We start from the raw sequence: 19,930 nt of genomic DNA, 5'->3' as shown, positions 1-19,930 counted from the left end.
TATCATCAAACTCATTCAATATACCTTGAAAATACACTCCATCACTACCTGTCATCACTTTCCCCCTTGTCCCCTTCACCAATGTTCCCATTTGTTCTCATCTTAAACACGTTATTTACTTCTTCCCAAAACACCTTTTATTCTCCTTAAAGTTTAATGATACTCTCACACCAACTCTCATCTGCCCTCTTTTTCAACTCAGCCTCCTGCTGTTTTTTTTATACATCTGGTCAATTGCACTTCTTCCTTGTAAGTATCGTCCAAATGCCTCTCTTTTTCTTTCACTAACTTTACTTCTTCATCCCACCACTCACTACCCTTTCTAATCTGCCTACCCCACATCTTTCTCATGCCACATGCATCTCTTGCACATGCCATTACTGCTTCCCTAAATACATCCCATTTCTTACTTACTCCCCTCACGTCATTTGCTCTCAAGTTTTACCATTCTACACTCAATCTTTCCTAGTACTTCCTCACACGTCTCCTTTCCAAGCTCTCTTACTCTCACCACTCCCTTCTCCCCAACATTTGTTCTTTTTTTAATTCTCTATAAATCCATGAGATAGTAATCAGACATCCCACCAGCTGCCCCTCTCAGCATATTAACATCCAAAAGTCTCTGTTTTACATGTCTATCAATAAACATGCAATCTAACAATGCCCTTTGACCATCTCTCCTACTAACATGTGTATACTTATGTACATACCTTTTTTTAAACCAAGTATCCCAATCACCAGTCTTTCTTCAGCACATAAATCCATAACCTCTTCACCATTTTCATTCACAACACTGAATACTCCATGTACACCAATTATACCCTCAACTGCCACATTCTTTATGTTCACATTTAAATCACCCATCACTAATTCCCGATAATGAGCATCAGAACTGCTGACACACCACTCAGCTGCTCCCAAAACACTTGCCTCTGAAGATCTTTCTTCTCATGACCACGTGTAATGGCCCCAATAATCACCCATCTCTCTCCATCCACTTTCAGTTTTACCCATATCAATCTAGAATTTACTTCCTTACACTTTATCACGCACTTTCATAACCCCTGCTTTAGCAGTCCTACTCCTTCCTTAGCTCTTGTCCTCTCGCCAACCCCTGACTTTACATCCAAGACTTTTCCAAACCATTCTTCCCCTTTACCCTTGAGCTTCATTTTCCTCAGAGCCAGAACATCCAGGTTTCTTTCCTCAAACATACTACCTATCTCTTCTTGGTTACATCCAAACACATTTAGACACCTTAAGCTGAGCCTTCAAGGAAGATGAGCACTCCCCGCTTGACTATTTCCTCTGTTTCCTCTTTTAGATATGAAAAACAAGAGGGGGAGGGTTTCTAGTCCCGCTCCTGCCCACTTTAGTTACCTTCCATGGCACGTGGGAAGTATTCTTTCTCTCCTATATTATGATTGTATATTCATTTCTTTAAACACATTAAAATTCATATATGCTGTAACAGCAAATTTTTATTAATGTACAAAGAAAATATACAAAACTAATATAACTATGAAGATAAAATTGCCTTAATTTACTACAAGTACATATAGAAATATATGCTTAGATTTCAGTATCTGTACACTATCAAAATGCAACCTTTCCTATTGGCATTTGTAATACTTTCATGTGTGAAATGCACTCAACAGATTACTTAATCATTGGTACACCTCTCACAAGGAGTCTTAAATAAGAAAGACCATATCATTTGCAACCATAATTTGATTGGCATCAGTCATTTTTTCCACTGCAGCATCAATTTCCTCCTTCGTAAATGGTTCAGATGTGTGTTCAGCATTAACAAATTCAATCATTTTTTTCACTGTCACTGTTACAGACCGCTCCTGAAAACCCAAAAAAGGAAGGTGTTAAAACTGAATAATTTTAGGTATGAATGGTAAAATGAAAATAATTTAAGTTAAAAAGCAAAATCTCCCTAGGGTGATGGCTGTTTCAAACATATGAAGTCAAGAAATGAGAGCAGTATTTTCTTATCAATTTTCTAGCTGTCATGTGAAGTGCACTAATACCACAGCCCTTTATCCACAATCAGGCCACACAGACCTTTCCATGGTTTTCTCCGGCTGTTTCATATACCCTAGTTCAATACGTTTACAGCATGTTGCCACTGAATACTATATCACTCCAATTCTCTCTATCTCATGCATGTCTTTCACCTTCAAAGTGTATGTAAAGAGAGGGCATCTTTAGAAAAGCAAAAACTAGCATGTCTGAAGGTGTATCAGTCCCAATGTTGAAGTACGGATGGGAGGCATGTGCTGTAGATGAGAATGTGTGGAGGAGGGTGGAAATGCTAGAAATGAAATGTTTGAGGACAATACATGGTGTGAAGTGGGATGATAAAGTAAGCAATAAAAGGGTAAGAGAGAAAGAGAGAGAGGTGTGGCAGTATAAGTGTGGTTGAGAGAGTTGAAGAGGGTGTGCAGAACTGGTTTGGACTTAAGGAGAGAGGTTGACAAAGAAGATATATATGTGTCAGAAGTGGAAGGGACAGGGAGAAGACCAAATTGGAGATGGTAGGATGAAATGAACAAAATTTTGGGCACTTAATGCCAGAACATCTGAGGGCAAAATGCATGTATGGAACAGAGTGAATTAGAGTGATATAGGGGGCAACATGCAGTCAATGGACTGAAGCAAGGCATATGAAGCAGCCAAGGGAAACCACTTGAAAGGACTGTGAATGCTTAGGTGTTTATATGTGGTTGTGGTTTCAGTGCATTACACATGAGAACCAGATAATGGATGTGTGTGTGAAATCCTTTCTCCTAAAGAACACAGAAACATACTCATGAGAAACTAATAAAAAAAATCAGCCAAAAACCAACCTCACTTGAAAACAAAAAAGTCATGAAAAACCTACACAATAGCCATCCAGGAAAAACTACTCATCAGCCTCTAACTGATACAAGCAATGGAATTAAAACATCAAAGAACTCTCCTGCTACAAGCCCTGACAACATACTGAATGTTCCAGGAAACACTCTGGCCCATCTAAGCACTTATGGACATCTTCAAGTGCTGGCCACAAACAAAATCCCTAACATCTGGAAACTTAAGAACACAATTCTATCTTAAGATCCTTCAAACCACACAACTCCCTCTCCTCCTTATGCCTTAAATCTCTAACAGCCTTAGTATTCAAACTATGAAACAGTGAGCCACAAAATTAAACAAAACATCCACCCCTTCCCCACAGAGGTTGGCTTTAGACCCAGGTACTCAATCACCACATTACATACTGATCTTACACATCATATTCCCACAACAATCACTAGCTGCATACCAACTACAAACAGTTAACATCTTCACAGTCAAATAAAGATCCTCCCAAAAGAGACCCACCCAATCATGTTCATTACTTAACTCTAGGCAACAGCACTGGACCCCTCTAAACCTAACCTGAATGACTAACGACCAACCACCAAGTAAAAATGGAAAGTTTACACTGCCTCACACTTCAGCAACCTCTACCCGCAAATCCCCCTTTCCCTAACAAACAGAACACTGATAAAATATGTAAACACTAAGATAACCTGGCAAGAACAACACAACTGACCTCCCAGCTAAGTCTTACACTCCAACCTTCTAGACATAAACCTATTGGAATCCAGACTACCTAGCAAACATGAATCACACTCTTGGTCACACTCTGAAAGTCAAGCATCACTACAAACACTGTTCCAAGATCCTTCATCCCTTCATGAAACTACCATAAAGATGACACCAAGCACTTACTATTCAACTGTCCTGCACTTTCTGCACATACAAGTGCACACATCACATTTCATGACCAATGGCCAGGGTCAGCTTCCTGAAAGCTACAGGAAGCTAATAAGGATAGAAGGGACTCTTGGGGAAGGGGGGTAAAGTATAATTCACCAGGATCAGTATCTATGAAACTCCTGGTCCTACCAGGGAGCTATCTAAAGATTCCTGCAGCAGGAATATGTAGACTCCTTGGCAGTGAGAAGTTCTTAAATGAATCTTTACTCTTAAAGATCCGGCCTCACTGAAGGTGACTTTTCAATTATAGTCTGGTGACACCTACGTATATCTATTTATTTTCATCTATCATACATAATCACTGTTTCCCGTGTTAGCGAGGTAACATGAGGAAACAGACCAAGAAAGACCTGTCCACTCACATACACATATATATATTTATTCATTTATCTATTAGGAGGGTGAAAGGAGGGCAAGGAATAGAGTGAATTGGATCGATGTGGTATACCGGGGTTGAAGTGCTGTCAGTGGATTGAATCAGGGCATGTGAAGCGTCTGGGGTAAACCATGGAAAGTTGTGTGGGGCCTGGATGTGGAAAGGGAGCTGTGATTTCGGGCATTATTGCGTGGCAGCTAGAGACTGAGTGTGAACGAATGGGGCCTTTGTTGTCTTTTCCTAGTGCTACCTCGCACACATGAGGGGGGGAGGGGGAAGATATTCCATGTGTGGCGAGGTGGCGATGGGAGTGAATGGGGGCAGACAGTGTGAATTGTGTGCATGGGTATATATGTATGTGTCTGTGTATGTATATATATGTGTACATTGAGATGTATAGGTATGTATATTTGCGTGTGTGGACGGTGTGTGTATACATTGTGCATGGGGGTGGGTTGGGCCATTTCTTTTGTCTGTTTCCTTGCGCTACCTCGCAAACGCGGGAGACAGCAACAAAGCAAAATAAATAATAAATAATCTATTACATGTGACTGATGTTTCCCACGTCAGCGAGGTAGCACCAGGAAACACATAAAGAAAGACCCATCCACTCACATACACATACATGTACATATGACAAATATATATACATAAATCAATATATACTATCTTAGGAACAGAGGAGAAAGTATACTTCCCACATATTCCCTGCGTGTTGTAGAAGGCGACTAAAAGGGGAGGGAGTGGAGGGCTACAAATCCTCCCCTCTCGTTTTTTAATTTTCCAAAAGAAGGAACAGAGAAGGGGGCCAGGTGAGGATATTCCCTCAAAGGCCCAGTCCTCTGTTCTTAATGCTATCTCGCTAATGTGGGAAATGGCGAATAGTATGAAAAAAAAAAATATATGTACCTTGAAATGTATAGGTATGTCTAGTGCATGTGTGGACGTGTATGCATATACATATGTACGTGGTTGGGTTGGGCCATTCTTTCGTCTGTTTCCTTATGCTACCTCGCTAATGCGGGAGAGCGACAAAGCAAAATAAATAAATAAATATATACACATGTACAGAATTCATACTTGATGCCTTTATTCATTCCTGTTGCCACCCCGCCACACATGAAATGACAACCCTCTCCCTCCGCAGGCGTGTGAGGTAAAGCTAGGAAAAGACAACAAAGGCCACATTCGTTCACACTTTGCCTCTAACTGTCATGTATAATGCACCAAGCCCACAGCTCCCTTTCCACATCCAGGCCCCACAAAACTTTCCATGGTTTACCCTAGATGCTTCACATGCCCTGGTTCAATCCACTGACAGCAAGTCGACCCCGGTATACCACATTATTCCAATTCACTCTATTCCTAGCAAGCCTTTCACCCTCCTGCTTGTTCAGGCCCCGATCGCTCAAAATCTTTTTCACTCCATCGTTCCACCTCCAATTTGGTCTCCCACTTCTTGTTCCCTCCACCTCTGACACATATATCCTCTTTGTCAATCTTTTCTCACTCATTCTCTCCATGTGACCAAACCATTTCAATACACCCTCTTCTGCTCTCTTAACTACACTCTTTTATTACCACACATCTTTCTTATCCTTTCATTACCTACTTGATCAAACCACCTCACACCACAAATTGTATTCAAAGATCTCATTTCCAACACATCCACCCTCCTCCTGCACAACCCTATCTATAACCCATGCCTCACAACCATATAACATTGTTGGAACCACTATTCCTTCAAACATACCCATTTTTGCTTTCCGAGATAATGTTCTCGCTTTCCAAACATTTTTCAACGCTTCCAGAACTTTTGCCCCTTCCCCCACCTTGTGACTCACTTCCGCTTCCATGGTTCCATCTGCTGCCTAATCCACTCCCAGATATCTAAAACACTTTACTTCCTCCAGTTTTTCTCCAATTAAACTTACCTCCTAATTGACTTGTCCCTCAACCCTACTGTATCTAATAACCTTGCTCTTATTCACATTTACTCTAAGCTTTCTTCTTTCACACACTTTACCAAACTCAGTCATCAGCTTCTGCAGTTTCTCACATGAATCAGCCACCAGCGCTATCATTAGCGAAAAACAACTGACTCACTTCCCAAGCCCTCTCATCCACAGTAGACTGCATACTTGCCCCTCTCTCCAAAACTCTTGCATTCACCTCCCTAACAACCCCATCCATAAGCAAGTTAAACAACCATGGAGACATCACACACCCCTGCCGCAAACCGACATTCACTGAGAACCAATCACTTTCCTCTCTACCTACTCGTAAACATGCCTTACATCCTCGATAAAAACTTTTCACTGCTTCCAGCAACTTGCCTTCCACACCATATACTCTTAATACCTTCCACAGAGCATCTCTATCAACTCTATCATATGCCTTCTCCAGATCCATAAATGCTTGGTACAAATCCATTTGTTTTTCTAAGTACTTCTCACATACATTCTTCAAACCAAACATCTGATCCACACATCCTCTACCACTTCTGAAACCACATTGCTCTTCCCCAATCTGATGCTCTGTACATGCCTTCACCCTCTCAATCAATACCCTCCCATATAATTTCCCAGGAATACTCAACAAACTTACACCTCTGCAATTTGAACACTTACCTTTATCCCTTTGCCTTTGTACTCTGGTACTATGCAAGCATTCCGCCAATCCTCAGGCACTTCACCATAAGCCATACATACACTGAATATCACCAACCAGTCAACAACACAGTCACCCCCTTTTTTAACAAATTCCATGGCAATAACATCCAAACTCGCCGCCTTGCCGGCTTTCTTCTTCCGCAAAGCTTTCATTACCTCTTCTCTGTTTCCTAAATCATTCTCCCTGACCCTCTCACTTCGCACACCACCTTGACCCAAACACCCTACATCTGCCACTCTGTCATCTAACACATTCAACAAACCTTCAAAATACTCACTCCACCTCCTCACATCACTTCTACTTGTTATTACCTTCCCATTGTCCCCCTTCACCAATGTTCCCATTTGTTCTTGTCTTACGCACTATACGTGATAGAGTGTAAGAAAGTAAACTCTAGACTGATATGGGAAAAACTGTAAGTGGATGGAGAGAGATGGGTGATTGTTGGTGCATATGCACATGGGCATGAGAAGAAAGGTCATGAGAGGCAAGTGTTTTGGGAGTAGCTGAGTGAGCATGTTAGTAGTTTTGATGCACGAGACCGGGTTATAGTGATGGGTGATTTTAATGCAAAGGTGAGTAATGTGGCAGTGGAGGGAAAAATTGGTGTACATGGGGTGTTCAGTGTTGTAAATGGAAATGGTGAAGAGCTTGTAGACTTGTGTGCTGAAAAAGGACTGGTGATTGGGAATACCTGGTTTAAAAAGAGAGATATGATACATAAGTATACGTATGTACGTAGGAGAGATGGCCAAAGAGCATTAGTGGATTACGTGTTAATTGATAGGCGCGCGAAAGAGAGACTTTTGGATGTTGATGTGCTGAGAGGTGTAACTGGAGGGATGTCTGATCATTATCTTGTGAAGGCGAAGGTGAAGATTTGTAGAGGTTTTCAGAAAAGAAGAATGTTGAGGTGAAGAGAGTGGTGAGAGTAAGTGAGCTTGGGAAGGAGACTTGTGTGAGGAAGTACCAGGAGAGACTGAGTGCAGAATGGAAAAAGATGAGAGCAAAGGATGTAAGGGAAGTGGGGGAGGAATGGGATGTATTTAGGGAAGCACAAAAAGATGCTTGTGGCATGAGAAGCATGGGAGGTGGGCCGATTTTTCTAGAAAGGGTAGTGAGTGGTGGGATGAAGAAGTAAGATTATTAGTGAAAGAGAAGAGAGAGGCATTTAGATGAGTTTTGCAGGGAAATAGTGCAAATGACTGGGAGATATATAAAAGAAAGAGGCAGGAGGTCAAGAGAAAGGTGCAAGAGGTGAAAAAGAGGGCAAATGTGAGTTGGGGTGAGAGAGTATCATTAAATTTTAGGGAGAATAAAAAGATGCTTTGGAAGAAGGTAAATAAAGTGCGTAAGACAAGAGAACAAATGGGAACATCGGTGAAGGGGGCTAATGGGGAGGTGATAACAAGTAGTGGCTATGTAAGAAAGAGATGGTGTGAGCATTTTGAAGGTCTGTCGAATATGTCTGATGATAGAGTGGCAGATATAGGGCGTTTTGGTCGAGGTGGTTTGCAAAGTGAAAGGGTTAGGGAGAATGATTTGGTAAACAGAGAAGAGGCAGTAAAAGCTTTGCAGAAGATGAAAACTGGCAAGGCAGCATGATTGGATGGTATTTCTGTGGAATTTATAAAAAAAGACGGTGACCGTGTTGTTGTCTGGTTGGTAAGGTTATTTAATGTATGTATGACTCATGGTGAGGTGCCTGAGGATTGGCGGAATGCATGCATAGTGCCTTTGTCCAAAGGCAAAGGGGATAAAGATGAGTGCTCAAATTACAGAGGTATAAGTTTGTTGAATATTCCTGGGAAATCAAATGGGAGGGTACTGATTAAAAGGGCGAAAGCATGTACAGAGCATCAGATTGGGGAAGAGCAGTGAGGTTTCAGAAGTGGTAGAGGATGTGTGGATCAGGTGTTTGCTTTGAAGAATGAGTGTGAGAAATACTTAGAAAAGCAAATGGATTTGTATGCAGCATTTATAGATCTGGAGAAGGCATGTGATAAGAGTTGATAGAGATGCTCTGTGGAAGGTATTAAGAACATATGGTGTGGGAAGCAAGTTGTTAGAAGCAGTGAAAAGTTTTTATCGAGGATGTAAGGCATGGGTGTGACTAGGAAGAGAGGAAAGTGATTGGTTCTCAGTGAATGTCGGTTTGTGGCAGGGGTGTTTGATGTCTCCATGGTTGTTTAATTTGTTTATGGATGGGGTTGTTAGGGAGGTGAATGCAAGAGTTTTGGAAAGAAGGGCAAGTATGCAGTCTGTTGTGGATGAGAGAGCTTGGGAAGTGAGTCAATTGTTGTTCGCTGATGATACAGCCCTAGTGGCTGATTCAGCTGAGAAACTGCAGAAGCTGGTGACTGAGTTTGGTAAAGTGTGTGAAAGAAGAAAGCTGAGAGCGAATGTGAATAAGAGCAAGGTTATTTGGTACAGTAGGGTTGAGGGACACGTCAATTAGAAGGTAAGTTTGAATGGAAAAAACTGGAGGAAGTGAAGCGCTTTAGATATATGGGAGTGCATTTGGCAGTGGATGGAACCATGGAAGCGGAAGCGAGTCACAGGGTGGGGGAGGGGGCAAAAGTTCTGGGAGCGTTGAAAAATGTGTGGAAGGTGAGAACATTATCTCGGAAAGCAAAAATGGGTATGTTTGAAGGAATAGTGGTTCCAACAATGTTATATGGTTGTGAAGCATGGGCTATAGATAGAGTTGTGCAGAGGAGGGTGGATAAGTTGGAAATGAGATGTTTGAGGTGGTGTGAGGTGGTTTGATCAAGTAAGTAATGAAAGGGTACGAGAGATGTGTGGTAATGAAAAGAGTGTGGTTGAGCAAACAGAAGAGGATGTTTTGAAATGGTTTGGTCACATGGAGAGACTGAGTGAGGAAAGGTTGACAAACAGGATATATGTGTCACAGTTGGAGGGAATGAGAAGTGGGAGACCAAATTGGAGGTGAAAGATGGAGTAAAAAAGATTTTGAGCGATCGGGGCCTGAACATGCAGGAGGGTGAAAGGTGTGTAAGGAACAGAGTGAATTGGAACGGTGTGCTATACTGGGGTCAATGTGCTGTCAATGGATTGAACTAGGGCATGTCTGAAGCGTCTGGGGTAAACCACGGAAAGTTTTGTGGGTCCTGGATGTGGAAAGGGAGCTGTGGTTTCGGTGCATTAAAGATGGTAGCTAGAGACTGAGTGTGAACAAATGTGGCCTATGTTGTCTTTTCCTAGTGCTACCTTGTGCGCATGTGGGGGGAGGGGGTTGTCATTTCATGTGTGGCAGGGTGATGGGAATGAATAAAGGCAGCAAGTATGAATTCTGTATACGTGTGTATATATATATGTAGGTATGTATATACATGTATAAGTTGGAATGTATAGGTATGTATATGTGCGTGTGTGGACGTTTATGTATATACATGTGGGTGGGTTGGGCCATTCTTTCATCTGTTTCCGTGCGCTACCTCGCCAACGTGGGAGATGGTGACAAAGTATAATAATAATGAAAAAAAATTATTTATTTATTTTGCTTTGTCGCTGTCTCCCGCGTTTGTGAGGTAGCGCAAGGAAACAGACGAAAGAAATGAACCAACCCACCCCCATACACATGTATAAACATACACGTCCACACACGCAAATATACATACCTATACATCTCAATGTACACATATATATACACATACAGACATATACATATATACCCAAGCACACAATTCACACTGTCTGCCTTTATTCATTCCCATCGCCACCTCGCCACACATGGAATACCATCCCCCTCCCCCCTCATGTGTGCAAGGTAGCGCTAGGAAAAGACAACAAAGGCCCCATTCGTTCACACTCAGTCTCTAGCTGTCATGCAATAATGCCCGAAACCACAGCTCCCTTTCCACATCCAGGCCCCACACAACTTTCCATGGTTTACCCCAGACGCTTCACATGCCCTGATTCAATCCATTGACAGCACGTCAACCCCGGTATACCACATCGCTCCAATTCACTCTATTCCTTGCCCGCCTTTCACCCTCCTGCATGTTCAGGCCCCGATCACTCAAAATCTTTTTCACTCCATCTTTCACCTCCAATTTGGTCTCCCACTTCTCCTCGTTCCCTTCACCTCCGACACATATATCCTCTTGGTCAATCTTTCCTCACTCATTCTCTCCATGTGCCCAAACCATTTCAAAACACCCTCTTCTGCTGTCTCAACCATGCTCTTTTTATTTCCACACATCTCTCTTACCCTTACATTACTTACTTGATCAAACCACCTCACACCACACATTGTCCTCAAACATCTCATTTCCAGCACATCCACCCTCCTGCGCACAACTCTATCCATAGCCCACGCCTCGCAACCATACAACATTGTTGGAACCACTATTCCTTCAAACATACCCATTTTTGCTTTCCGAGATAATGTTCTTGACTTCCACAGATTCTTCAAGGCTCCCAGGATTTTCGCCCCCTCCCCCACCCTATGATTCACTTCCGCTTCCATGGTTCCATCCGCTGCCAGATCCACTCCCAGATATCTAAAACACTTTACTTCCTCCAGTTTTTCTTCATTCAGACTTACCTCCCAATTGACTTGACCCTCAACTCTACTGTACCTAATAACCTTGCTCTTATTCACATTTACTCTTAACTTTCTTCTTTCAAACACTTTACCAAACTCAGTCACCAGCTTCTGCAGTTTCTCACATGAATCAGCCACCGGCGCAGTATCATCAGTGAACAACAACTGACTCACTTCCCAAGCTCTCTCATCCACAACAGACTTCATACTTGCCCCTCTTTCCAAAACTCTTGCATTCACCTCCCTAACAACCCCATCCATAAACAAATTAAACAACCATGGAGACATCACACACCCCTGCCACAAACCTACATTCACTTAGAACCAATCACTTTCCTCTCTTCCTACATATACACATGCCTTACATCCTCAATAAAAACTTTTCACTGCTTCTAACAACTTGCCTCCCACACCATATATTCTTAATACCTTCCACAGAGCATCTCTATCAACTCTATCATATGCCTTCTCCAGATCCATAAATGCTACATACAAATCCATATATATAAAACTTCAAGGAAAGACAGTAAAGAATTTATGTAACTTATTCCAGACAACTCTGTTAAGGAGCCAGTTTCTTTCCATTCTATTGGCAAAATTTTGGCCACTACCTGTGTAAACTGTGCACATATCTGCCCCCAAGGCATGCCCTGGCTGATATTTCCCACAGCTTGGATGTGGAGGGTGGCCACTCAAGGAGTAGCTATTACCTTCCCTTGAACAGCTAAACTGTGAAATTCTTCATATTTTTGCAATTTTCTATCCTTGTAGATACTATTTTCCTTTGTTCTTTCACCTAAGATGGCCTTTGATTGGGGCATGTTTTCCCAAAGCTATGGGGGAGAAAATGTGCATGTGTGTGGATGAATCCTTAGGAGGGCAAGATCATGCAGAAAGTGCTGTAGATGACAGCCCATACAAGAAGTTATACATTATCATAAATAAAGATTAAAGGAGAGGTGCTCAGAAGGGGCAGATATTTTCATACGGTGAACTGATTAGTGCTTGTTACTTCACATGAATGTATCATAGGAATGATTTTTTATGATAATGTGTAATGGACTGAGTTTTGCAAGTGGCAAGTATATGAAAACTTTAGGTTCATTTGACAAATCAACCCTGCATGAAAAGTGACAGGCAAGGTATGCCTATATGAATAAGCCTGTTTCATTTGAACTGCGGTGTTTCCTTCACTTCAATCCTCTACCTATATCTTGATAGGGGTTAATAATATGCGTGCAAAATGAGGTTTCCTTCACTTCATTCTATCTACCTATATCTCTGATGCCCGTTCCCTACAGGAAATCCCATCAAGGGGTGGCCATAGCAAAAGAGTCTCCACTTATCAGTCCCTACACGCCTCCCTCACATAAACCATTCCATGCATTTTTCCTCTCTCTCTCTCTCTCTCTCTCTCTCTCTCCAGTATTCCTCTGCCCTATTTGCCCATGTCACAGGTGGCCTTCCACACACACCAACCCCTTTAATTGTACTATCATAAAATCTTGTAAACTCTCAGTCTTGCATTCTTTCCACATGCCTGAACCACTTCAAAGTATTATGTTTCATCCATTCTACCACTCCATAATTCCCTCCCTTTGCATTCCCTGCCATACCACATCTCTCATGCAACCTTTCATTTCATTCTTTATCTCATATAGTCACACCACATGCTCTTCTCAAACAGCTCATTTCCATAGCCTGGATTCTTGACCTCTGCACCTCATTCCATGATTGTGTTTTGGCTGCACAGGTCAGGGTTGGGAGGACTATGCTGTTCCTTAATCATTTCTTGACTTCCATACTTACACCTTCATTATTCTATCAAGGGACCCATTGACTCTTCTACCTTGTACTGCTCTCTTCCTTATCTCTCCATTCATATCACCACACTTACCCAAGACAGCTCCCAGATACTTAAATTTCCTCACTTCCAGTTTTTTTCCTCCCGTATCCACAGCACAATATAGTACACTTTCTTCTTTAACTATATATGGTTTTACAAAATCTACACTTTCACTCCATTTTCTTTAAAACACCATTATTTTACTTTTACTTCAATCTCCTCCAGTGACACACACACCATAAAACACATTTACAATTTTCTGGAACTCCTCTTCACTATCTGCAAACAACACAGTATCATCTGCAGACAGGCTTGCTACTAGCCACAGTACCTCACTGCTGCACTCCATCTCATCACCCCTTTTCCCTAGTTTTGCTTTCATCTATCTTATCATTCCATTCTTTTTCTTTTCTTTCTTTTAAACTATTCGCCATTTCCCGCGTTAGCGAGGTAGCATTAAGAACAGAGGACTGGGCCTTTGAGGGAATACCCTCACCTGGCCCAATTTTCTGTTCCTTCTTTTGGAAAAAAAAAAAAAAAAAAATGAGAGGGGAGGATTTCCAGCCCCCCGCTCCCTCCCCTTTTAGTCGCCTTCTACGACACGCAGGGAATACGTGGGAAGTATTCTTAATCCACTATCCCCAGGGATAATATATAGTTGGGGATGAGAGAGCTTGGGAAGTGAGTCAGTTGTTGTTCGCTGATGATACAGCGCTGGTGGCTGATTCATGTGAGAAACTGCAGAAGCTGGTGACTGAGTTTGGTAAAGTGTGTGGAAGAAGAAAGTTAAGAGTAAATGTGAATAAGACCAAGGTTATTAGGTACAGTAGGGTTGAGGGTCAAGTCAATTGGGAGGTGAGTTTGAATGGTTGCGAGGCGTGGGCTATGGATAGAGTTGTGCGCAGGAGGATGGATGTGCTGGAAATGAGATGTTTGAGGACAATGTGTGGTGTGAGGTGGTTTGATCGAGTAAGTAACGTAAGGGTAAGAGAGATGTGTGGAAATAAAAAGAGCGTGGTTGAGAGAGCAGAAGAGGGTGTTTTGAAATGGTTTGGGCACATGGAGAGAATGAGTGAGGAAAGATTGACCAAGAGGATATATGTGTCGGAGGTGGAGGGAACGAGGAGAAGAGGGAGACCAAATTGGAGGTGGAAAGATGGAGTGAAAAAGATTTTGTGTGATCGGGGCCTGAACATGCAGGAGGGTGAAAGGAGGGCAAGGAATAGAGTGAATTGGAGCGATGTGGTATACAGGGTTTGACGTGCTGTCAGTGGATTGAATCAAGGCATGTGAAGCGTCTGGGGTAAACCATGGAAAGCTGTGTAGGTATGTATATTTGCATGTGTGGACGTGTGTATGTACATGTGTATGGGGGGGGGGGGGGGGGGGTTGGGCCATTTCTTTCGTCTGTTTCCTTGCGCTACCTCGCAAACGCGGGAGACAGCGACAAAGTATAAAAAAAAAAAAATGAAAGCCGGCAAGGCAGCAGGTTTGGATGGTATTGCAGTGGAATTTATTAAAAAAGGGGGTGACTGTATTGTTGACTGGTTGGTAAGGTTATTTAATGTATGTATGACTCATGGTGAGGTGCCTGAGGATTGGCGGAATGCGTGCATAGTGCCATTGTACAAAGGCAAAGGGGATAAGAGTGAGTGCTCAAATTACAGAGGTATAAGTTTGTTGAGTATTCCTGGTAAATTATATGGGAGGGTATTGATTGAGAGGGTGAAGGCATGTACAGAGCATCAGATTGGGGAAGAGCAGTGTGGTTTCAGAAGTGGTAGAGGATGTGTGGATCAGGTGTTTGCTTTGAAGAATGTATGTGAGAAATACTTAGAAAAGCAAATGGATTTGTATGTAGCATTTATGGATCTGGAGAAGGCATATGATAGAGTTGATAGAGATGCTCTGTGGAAGGTATTAAGAATATATGGTGTGGGAGGCAAGTTGTTAGAAGCAGTGAAAAGTTTTTATCGAGGATGTAAGGCATGTGTACGTGTAGGAAGAGAGGAAAGTGATTGGTTCTCAGTGAATGTAGGTTTGCGGCAGGGGTGTGTGATGTCTCCATGGTTGTTTAATTTGTTTATGGATGGGGTTGTTAGGGAGGTAAATGCAAGAGTCTTGGAAAGAGGGGCAAGTATGAAGTCTGTTGGGGATGAGAGAGCTTGGGAAGTGAGTCAGTTGTTGTTCGCTGATGATACAGCGCTGGTGGCGGATTCATGTGAGAAACTGCAGAAGCTGGTGACGGAGTTTGGTAAAGTGTGTGGAAGAAGAAAGTTAAGAGTAAATGTGAATAAGAGCAAGGTTATTAGGTACAGTAGGGTTGAGGGTCAAGTCAATTGGGAGGTGAGTTTGAATGGAGAAAAACTGGAGGAAGTGAAGTGTTTTAGATATCTGAGAGTGGATCTGTCAGCGGATGGAACCATGGAAGCGGAAGTGGATCATAGGGTGGGGGAGGGGGCGAAAATTTTGGGAGCCTTGAAAAATGTGTGGAAGTCGAGAACATTATCTCGGAAAGCAAAAATGGGTATGTTTGAAGGAATAGTGGTTCCAACAATGTTGTATGGTTGCGAGGCGTGGGCTATGGATAGAGTTGTGCGCAGGAGGATGGATGTGCTGGAAATGAGATGTTTGAGGACAATGTGTGGTGTGAGGTGGTTTGATCGAGTAAGTAACGTAAGGGTAAGAGAGATGTGTGGAAATAAAAAGAGCGTGGTTGAGAGAGCAGAAGAGGGTGTTTTGAAATGGTTTGGGCACATGGAGAGAATGAGTGAGGAAAGATTGACCAAGAGGATATATGTGTCGGAGGTGGAGGGAACGAGGAGAAGAGGGAGACCAAATTGGAGGTGGAAAGATGGAGTGAAAAGGATTTTGTGTGATCGGGGCCTGAACATGCAGGAGGGTGAAAGGAGGGCAAGGAATAGAGTGAATTGGAGCGATGTGGTATACAGGGGTTGACGTGCTGTCAGTGGATTGAATCAAGGCATGTGAAGCGTCCGGGGTAAACCATGGAAAGCTGTGTAGGTATGTATATTTGCGTGTGTGGACGTGTGTATGTACATGTGTATGGGGGGAGTTGGGCCATTTCTTTCGTCTGTTTCCTTGCGCTACCTCGCAACCGCGGGAGATAGCGACGAGGTATAAAAAAAAAAAAAAAAAAAAAAAAAAAAAAAAAATATATATATATATATATATATATATATATATATATATATATATATATATTTTTTCATATATATTAAAAATCAACACAGCCCTGCCTTACACCTATATGTATCCCAAACTTCCTCTCAGCTTTCCATCCACTCTTACACATGCATTTGCTCCTCTATAGAAGGCTTTAACACTCCAACAGTTGTCCCCTGTACCATATATCATTAACACATCTCACAAAGCATTCCACTTGAATCTGTCGTATGCTTTCTCCAAATCCATAAAAGTTGCATATAACTTCTTACCTTCAGCCAAATACCTTTCCACGGTCGTCTTTACAACAAAAATCTGATCCATACATTCCCTAATACCCCCTTGCTCTTCAGTTATTGTGCATTCAGTCACTTTCATCACTTAATATTCTTGCATACTTTTCCTGGTATACCTAAATTACTTACTCCCCTATAATTGCTACATACATCCTGCTCACTTTTTTCTATGAATAGAGGAACAATAATAGCTTTCACTCAATCCTCAGGCACAACCTTCTGTTTCCATGCTAAATTATCTATGAAATGCATTCACTCTATCATGCTTCCTCCTACATGCTTAAACATTTCAGCCATAATCCCATCCATTCCAGGAGCCTTTCTTACCTTCAGCCTCATTATTGCCTTTCTTATCTCCCTCTGATATAGGCACCTGCACATATGTCCTCTTCCTTCCCCCCCCTCCATAAACATGGCTGTAACAACTGCTGTCTCCCCTTCTCTCACATCCATCAGTTCTTCAAAATACTCTTTCCATCTTCCTTTCACTTCCTCCTTTTGATTTAGCAATTCCCTTCCCTACTCCTCATATCAACGTCTCCACTTTTAAATCCACCTCTTTCCTTTTTTACCTCCTTCCAGTATAGTTTCTTATTATCCTGAAACTTTTCACTTAACTTTCTTCTAAAATCTTCATCTACTCTTTCTTTGTTTTCCTCTATCAACTTCTTCACGTTCCATTTATATATGTTGTATTCTTCCCTCCTTTGCAGAACTTCCACTGGTATAGTAATATGGAAGATTACACTTCATTCATCCTTGGATATGACAACACCTAAATTCCAAGTTAGATGGGTAGAGAAACTTACCTCTTTCAATAATTTTATAAGAGAAGCCTTAAAAGCTGCTAGTCTTTCTTCACTGATCTCTTTAGATGTGGTAGAAGATTCAGTAACTTCTTCTGTGGTTCTTGATGCTTTACTAACAGTGCTCCGCACTGATGCAAGTGTTGATGACATTGGATCCTCATCTCCACTTCCAATATCATATGGATCATAACCTGAAGAAAGAGGAAAGAGAAAACTGTCAAAATGGTAATACCTTAATCATAGTCCTAAACTAAATTTGTTTATTACTGTTAAACTTAACTGCATCAGCGAGGAAGTGCCAGGAAACAGACGAAGAATGGCCTATCCACTTATATACATGCACGTACATATCAACATATACATACACACACACATACATAAATACACGTGTACATATTCATACTTGCTTGCCTTCAGCCATTTCTGTTGCTACCCTCTCACACAGGGAATAGCATTCCCCACCCCTTCAGCGAGGCAGCACCAGGAAGACAAAAAAAGGCCACATTTATTCACACTCAGTCTCTAGCTGAAACCCCAGCTACCTATTCACATCCGGACCCCACAGACCTTTCTATAGCATACCCCAGATGCTTCACATGCCCTGGTTCAGTCTATTCATGAGTAAAAAGCAAAAACCCAAAGTCATATAACAGCAACAATCCCACTGTATAAGAAATGTAACAAAATCTTCATTCAGGTTTACTTTCTATATTTGAGACCGTATATACAAATGACTGTCTTGATGTTTAATCATCAGGGCTGTAGCAGAAGAGATTTTTAAGGAGAGTTTTTAATGCGACAAATTTTCATACCATAAGGTATTCGTTTATGTATATAGATATTTTATTTTATTGATTACTTTGCTTTGTCGCTGTCTCCCTGCGTTAGCGAGGTAGCACAAGGAAACAGACGAAAGAATGGCCCAACCCACACACATACACATGTATATACATACACGTCCACACACGCAAATATACATACCTATACATCTCCATGTACACATATATATACACACACAGACATATACATCTACACACATGTGCATAATTCATACTGTCTGCCCTTATTCATTCCCATCACCACCCTGCCACACATGGAATAACAACCCCCTTCCCCCTCATGTGTGTGAGGTAGCACTAGGAAAAGACAACAAAGGCCCCATTCGTTCACACTCAGTTTCTAGCTGTCATGTAATAATGCACCGAAACCACAGCTCCCTTTCCACATCCAGGCCCCACACAACTTTCCATGGTTTACCCCAGACACTTCACATGCCGTGGTTCAATCCATTGACAGCATGTTGACCCCGGTATACCACATCGCTCCAATTCACTCTATTCCTTGCACGCCTTTCACTCTCCTGCATGTTTAGGCCCCGATCACTCAAAATGTTTTTCACTCCATCTCTCCACCTCCAATTTGGTCTCCCACTTCTTCTCGTTCCCTCCACCTCTGACACATATATCCTCTTGGTCAATCTTTCCTCACTCATTCTCTCCATGTGACCAAACCATTTCAAAACACCCTCTTCTGCTCTCTCAACCATACTCTTTTTATTTCCACACATCTCTCTTACCCTTACATTACTTACTCGATCAAACCACCTCACAACACATATTGTCCTCAAATATCTCATTTCCAGCACATCCACCCTCCTGCACACAACTCTATCCATAGCCCACGCCTCACAACCATACAACATTGTTGGAACCACAATTCCTTCAAACATTCCCATTTTTGCTTTCTGAGATAATGTTCTCGACTTCCAAGCATTCTTCAAGGCTCCCAGAATTTTCGCCCCCTCCCCCACCCTATGATTCACTTATGCTTCCATCCACTGCCAGATCCACTCCCAGATATCTAAAACACTTTACTTCCTCCAGTTTTTCTCCATTCAAACTTACCTCCCAACTGACTTGACCCTCAACCCTACTGTACCTAATAACCTTCCTCTTATTCACATTTACTCTTAAATTTCTTCTTTCACACACTTTACCAAACTCAGTCACCAACTTCTGCAGTTTCTCACATGAATCAGCCACCAGCGCTGTATCATCAGCGAACAACAACTGACTCACTTCCCAAGCTCTCTCATCCACAACAGACTGCATACTTGCCCCTCTTTCCAAAACTCTTGCATTCACCTCCCTAACAACCCCATCCATAAACAAATTTAACAACCATGGAGACATCAAACACCCCTGCCACAAACCTACATTCACTGAGAACCAATCACTTTCCTCTCTTCCTACACGTACACATGCTTTACATCCTCGATAAAAAACTTTTCACTGCTTCTACCAACTTGCCTCCCACACCATATATTCTTAATACCTTCCACAGAGCATCTCTGTCAAC

The 19,930-nt window shown here is 42.1% G+C and overlaps 1 protein-coding gene across 1 annotated transcript in view; it reads right to left on the bottom strand.

Annotated features, from left to right (window-relative positions):
• Window positions 1-1,453: 1,453 nt before the first annotated feature.
• Window positions 1,454-19,930, bottom strand: part of Mcm3 (minichromosome maintenance 3) — a 75,470-nt gene continuing 56,993 nt past the window's right edge. Inside the window, exons 14-15 of the mRNA XM_071674722.1 lie at window positions 17,573-17,763; window positions 1,454-1,853 (exon numbers count right to left, since the gene is read on the bottom strand). Coding sequence (XP_071530823.1) covers window positions 1,695-1,853; window positions 17,573-17,763 — 350 coding nt within the window. The 3' untranslated portion in view covers window positions 1,454-1,694. The remainder of the gene's footprint in view (window positions 1,854-17,572; window positions 17,764-19,930) is intronic.

Source organism: Panulirus ornatus, chromosome 20, assembly GCF_036320965.1.
Source record: "Panulirus ornatus isolate Po-2019 chromosome 20, ASM3632096v1, whole genome shotgun sequence".
Lineage (NCBI taxonomy): Eukaryota > Metazoa > Arthropoda > Malacostraca > Decapoda > Palinuridae > Panulirus > Panulirus ornatus.
The sequence above is the reverse complement of the archived record's forward strand: the minus strand, read 5'-3'. Positions and strand labels throughout refer to the sequence as shown.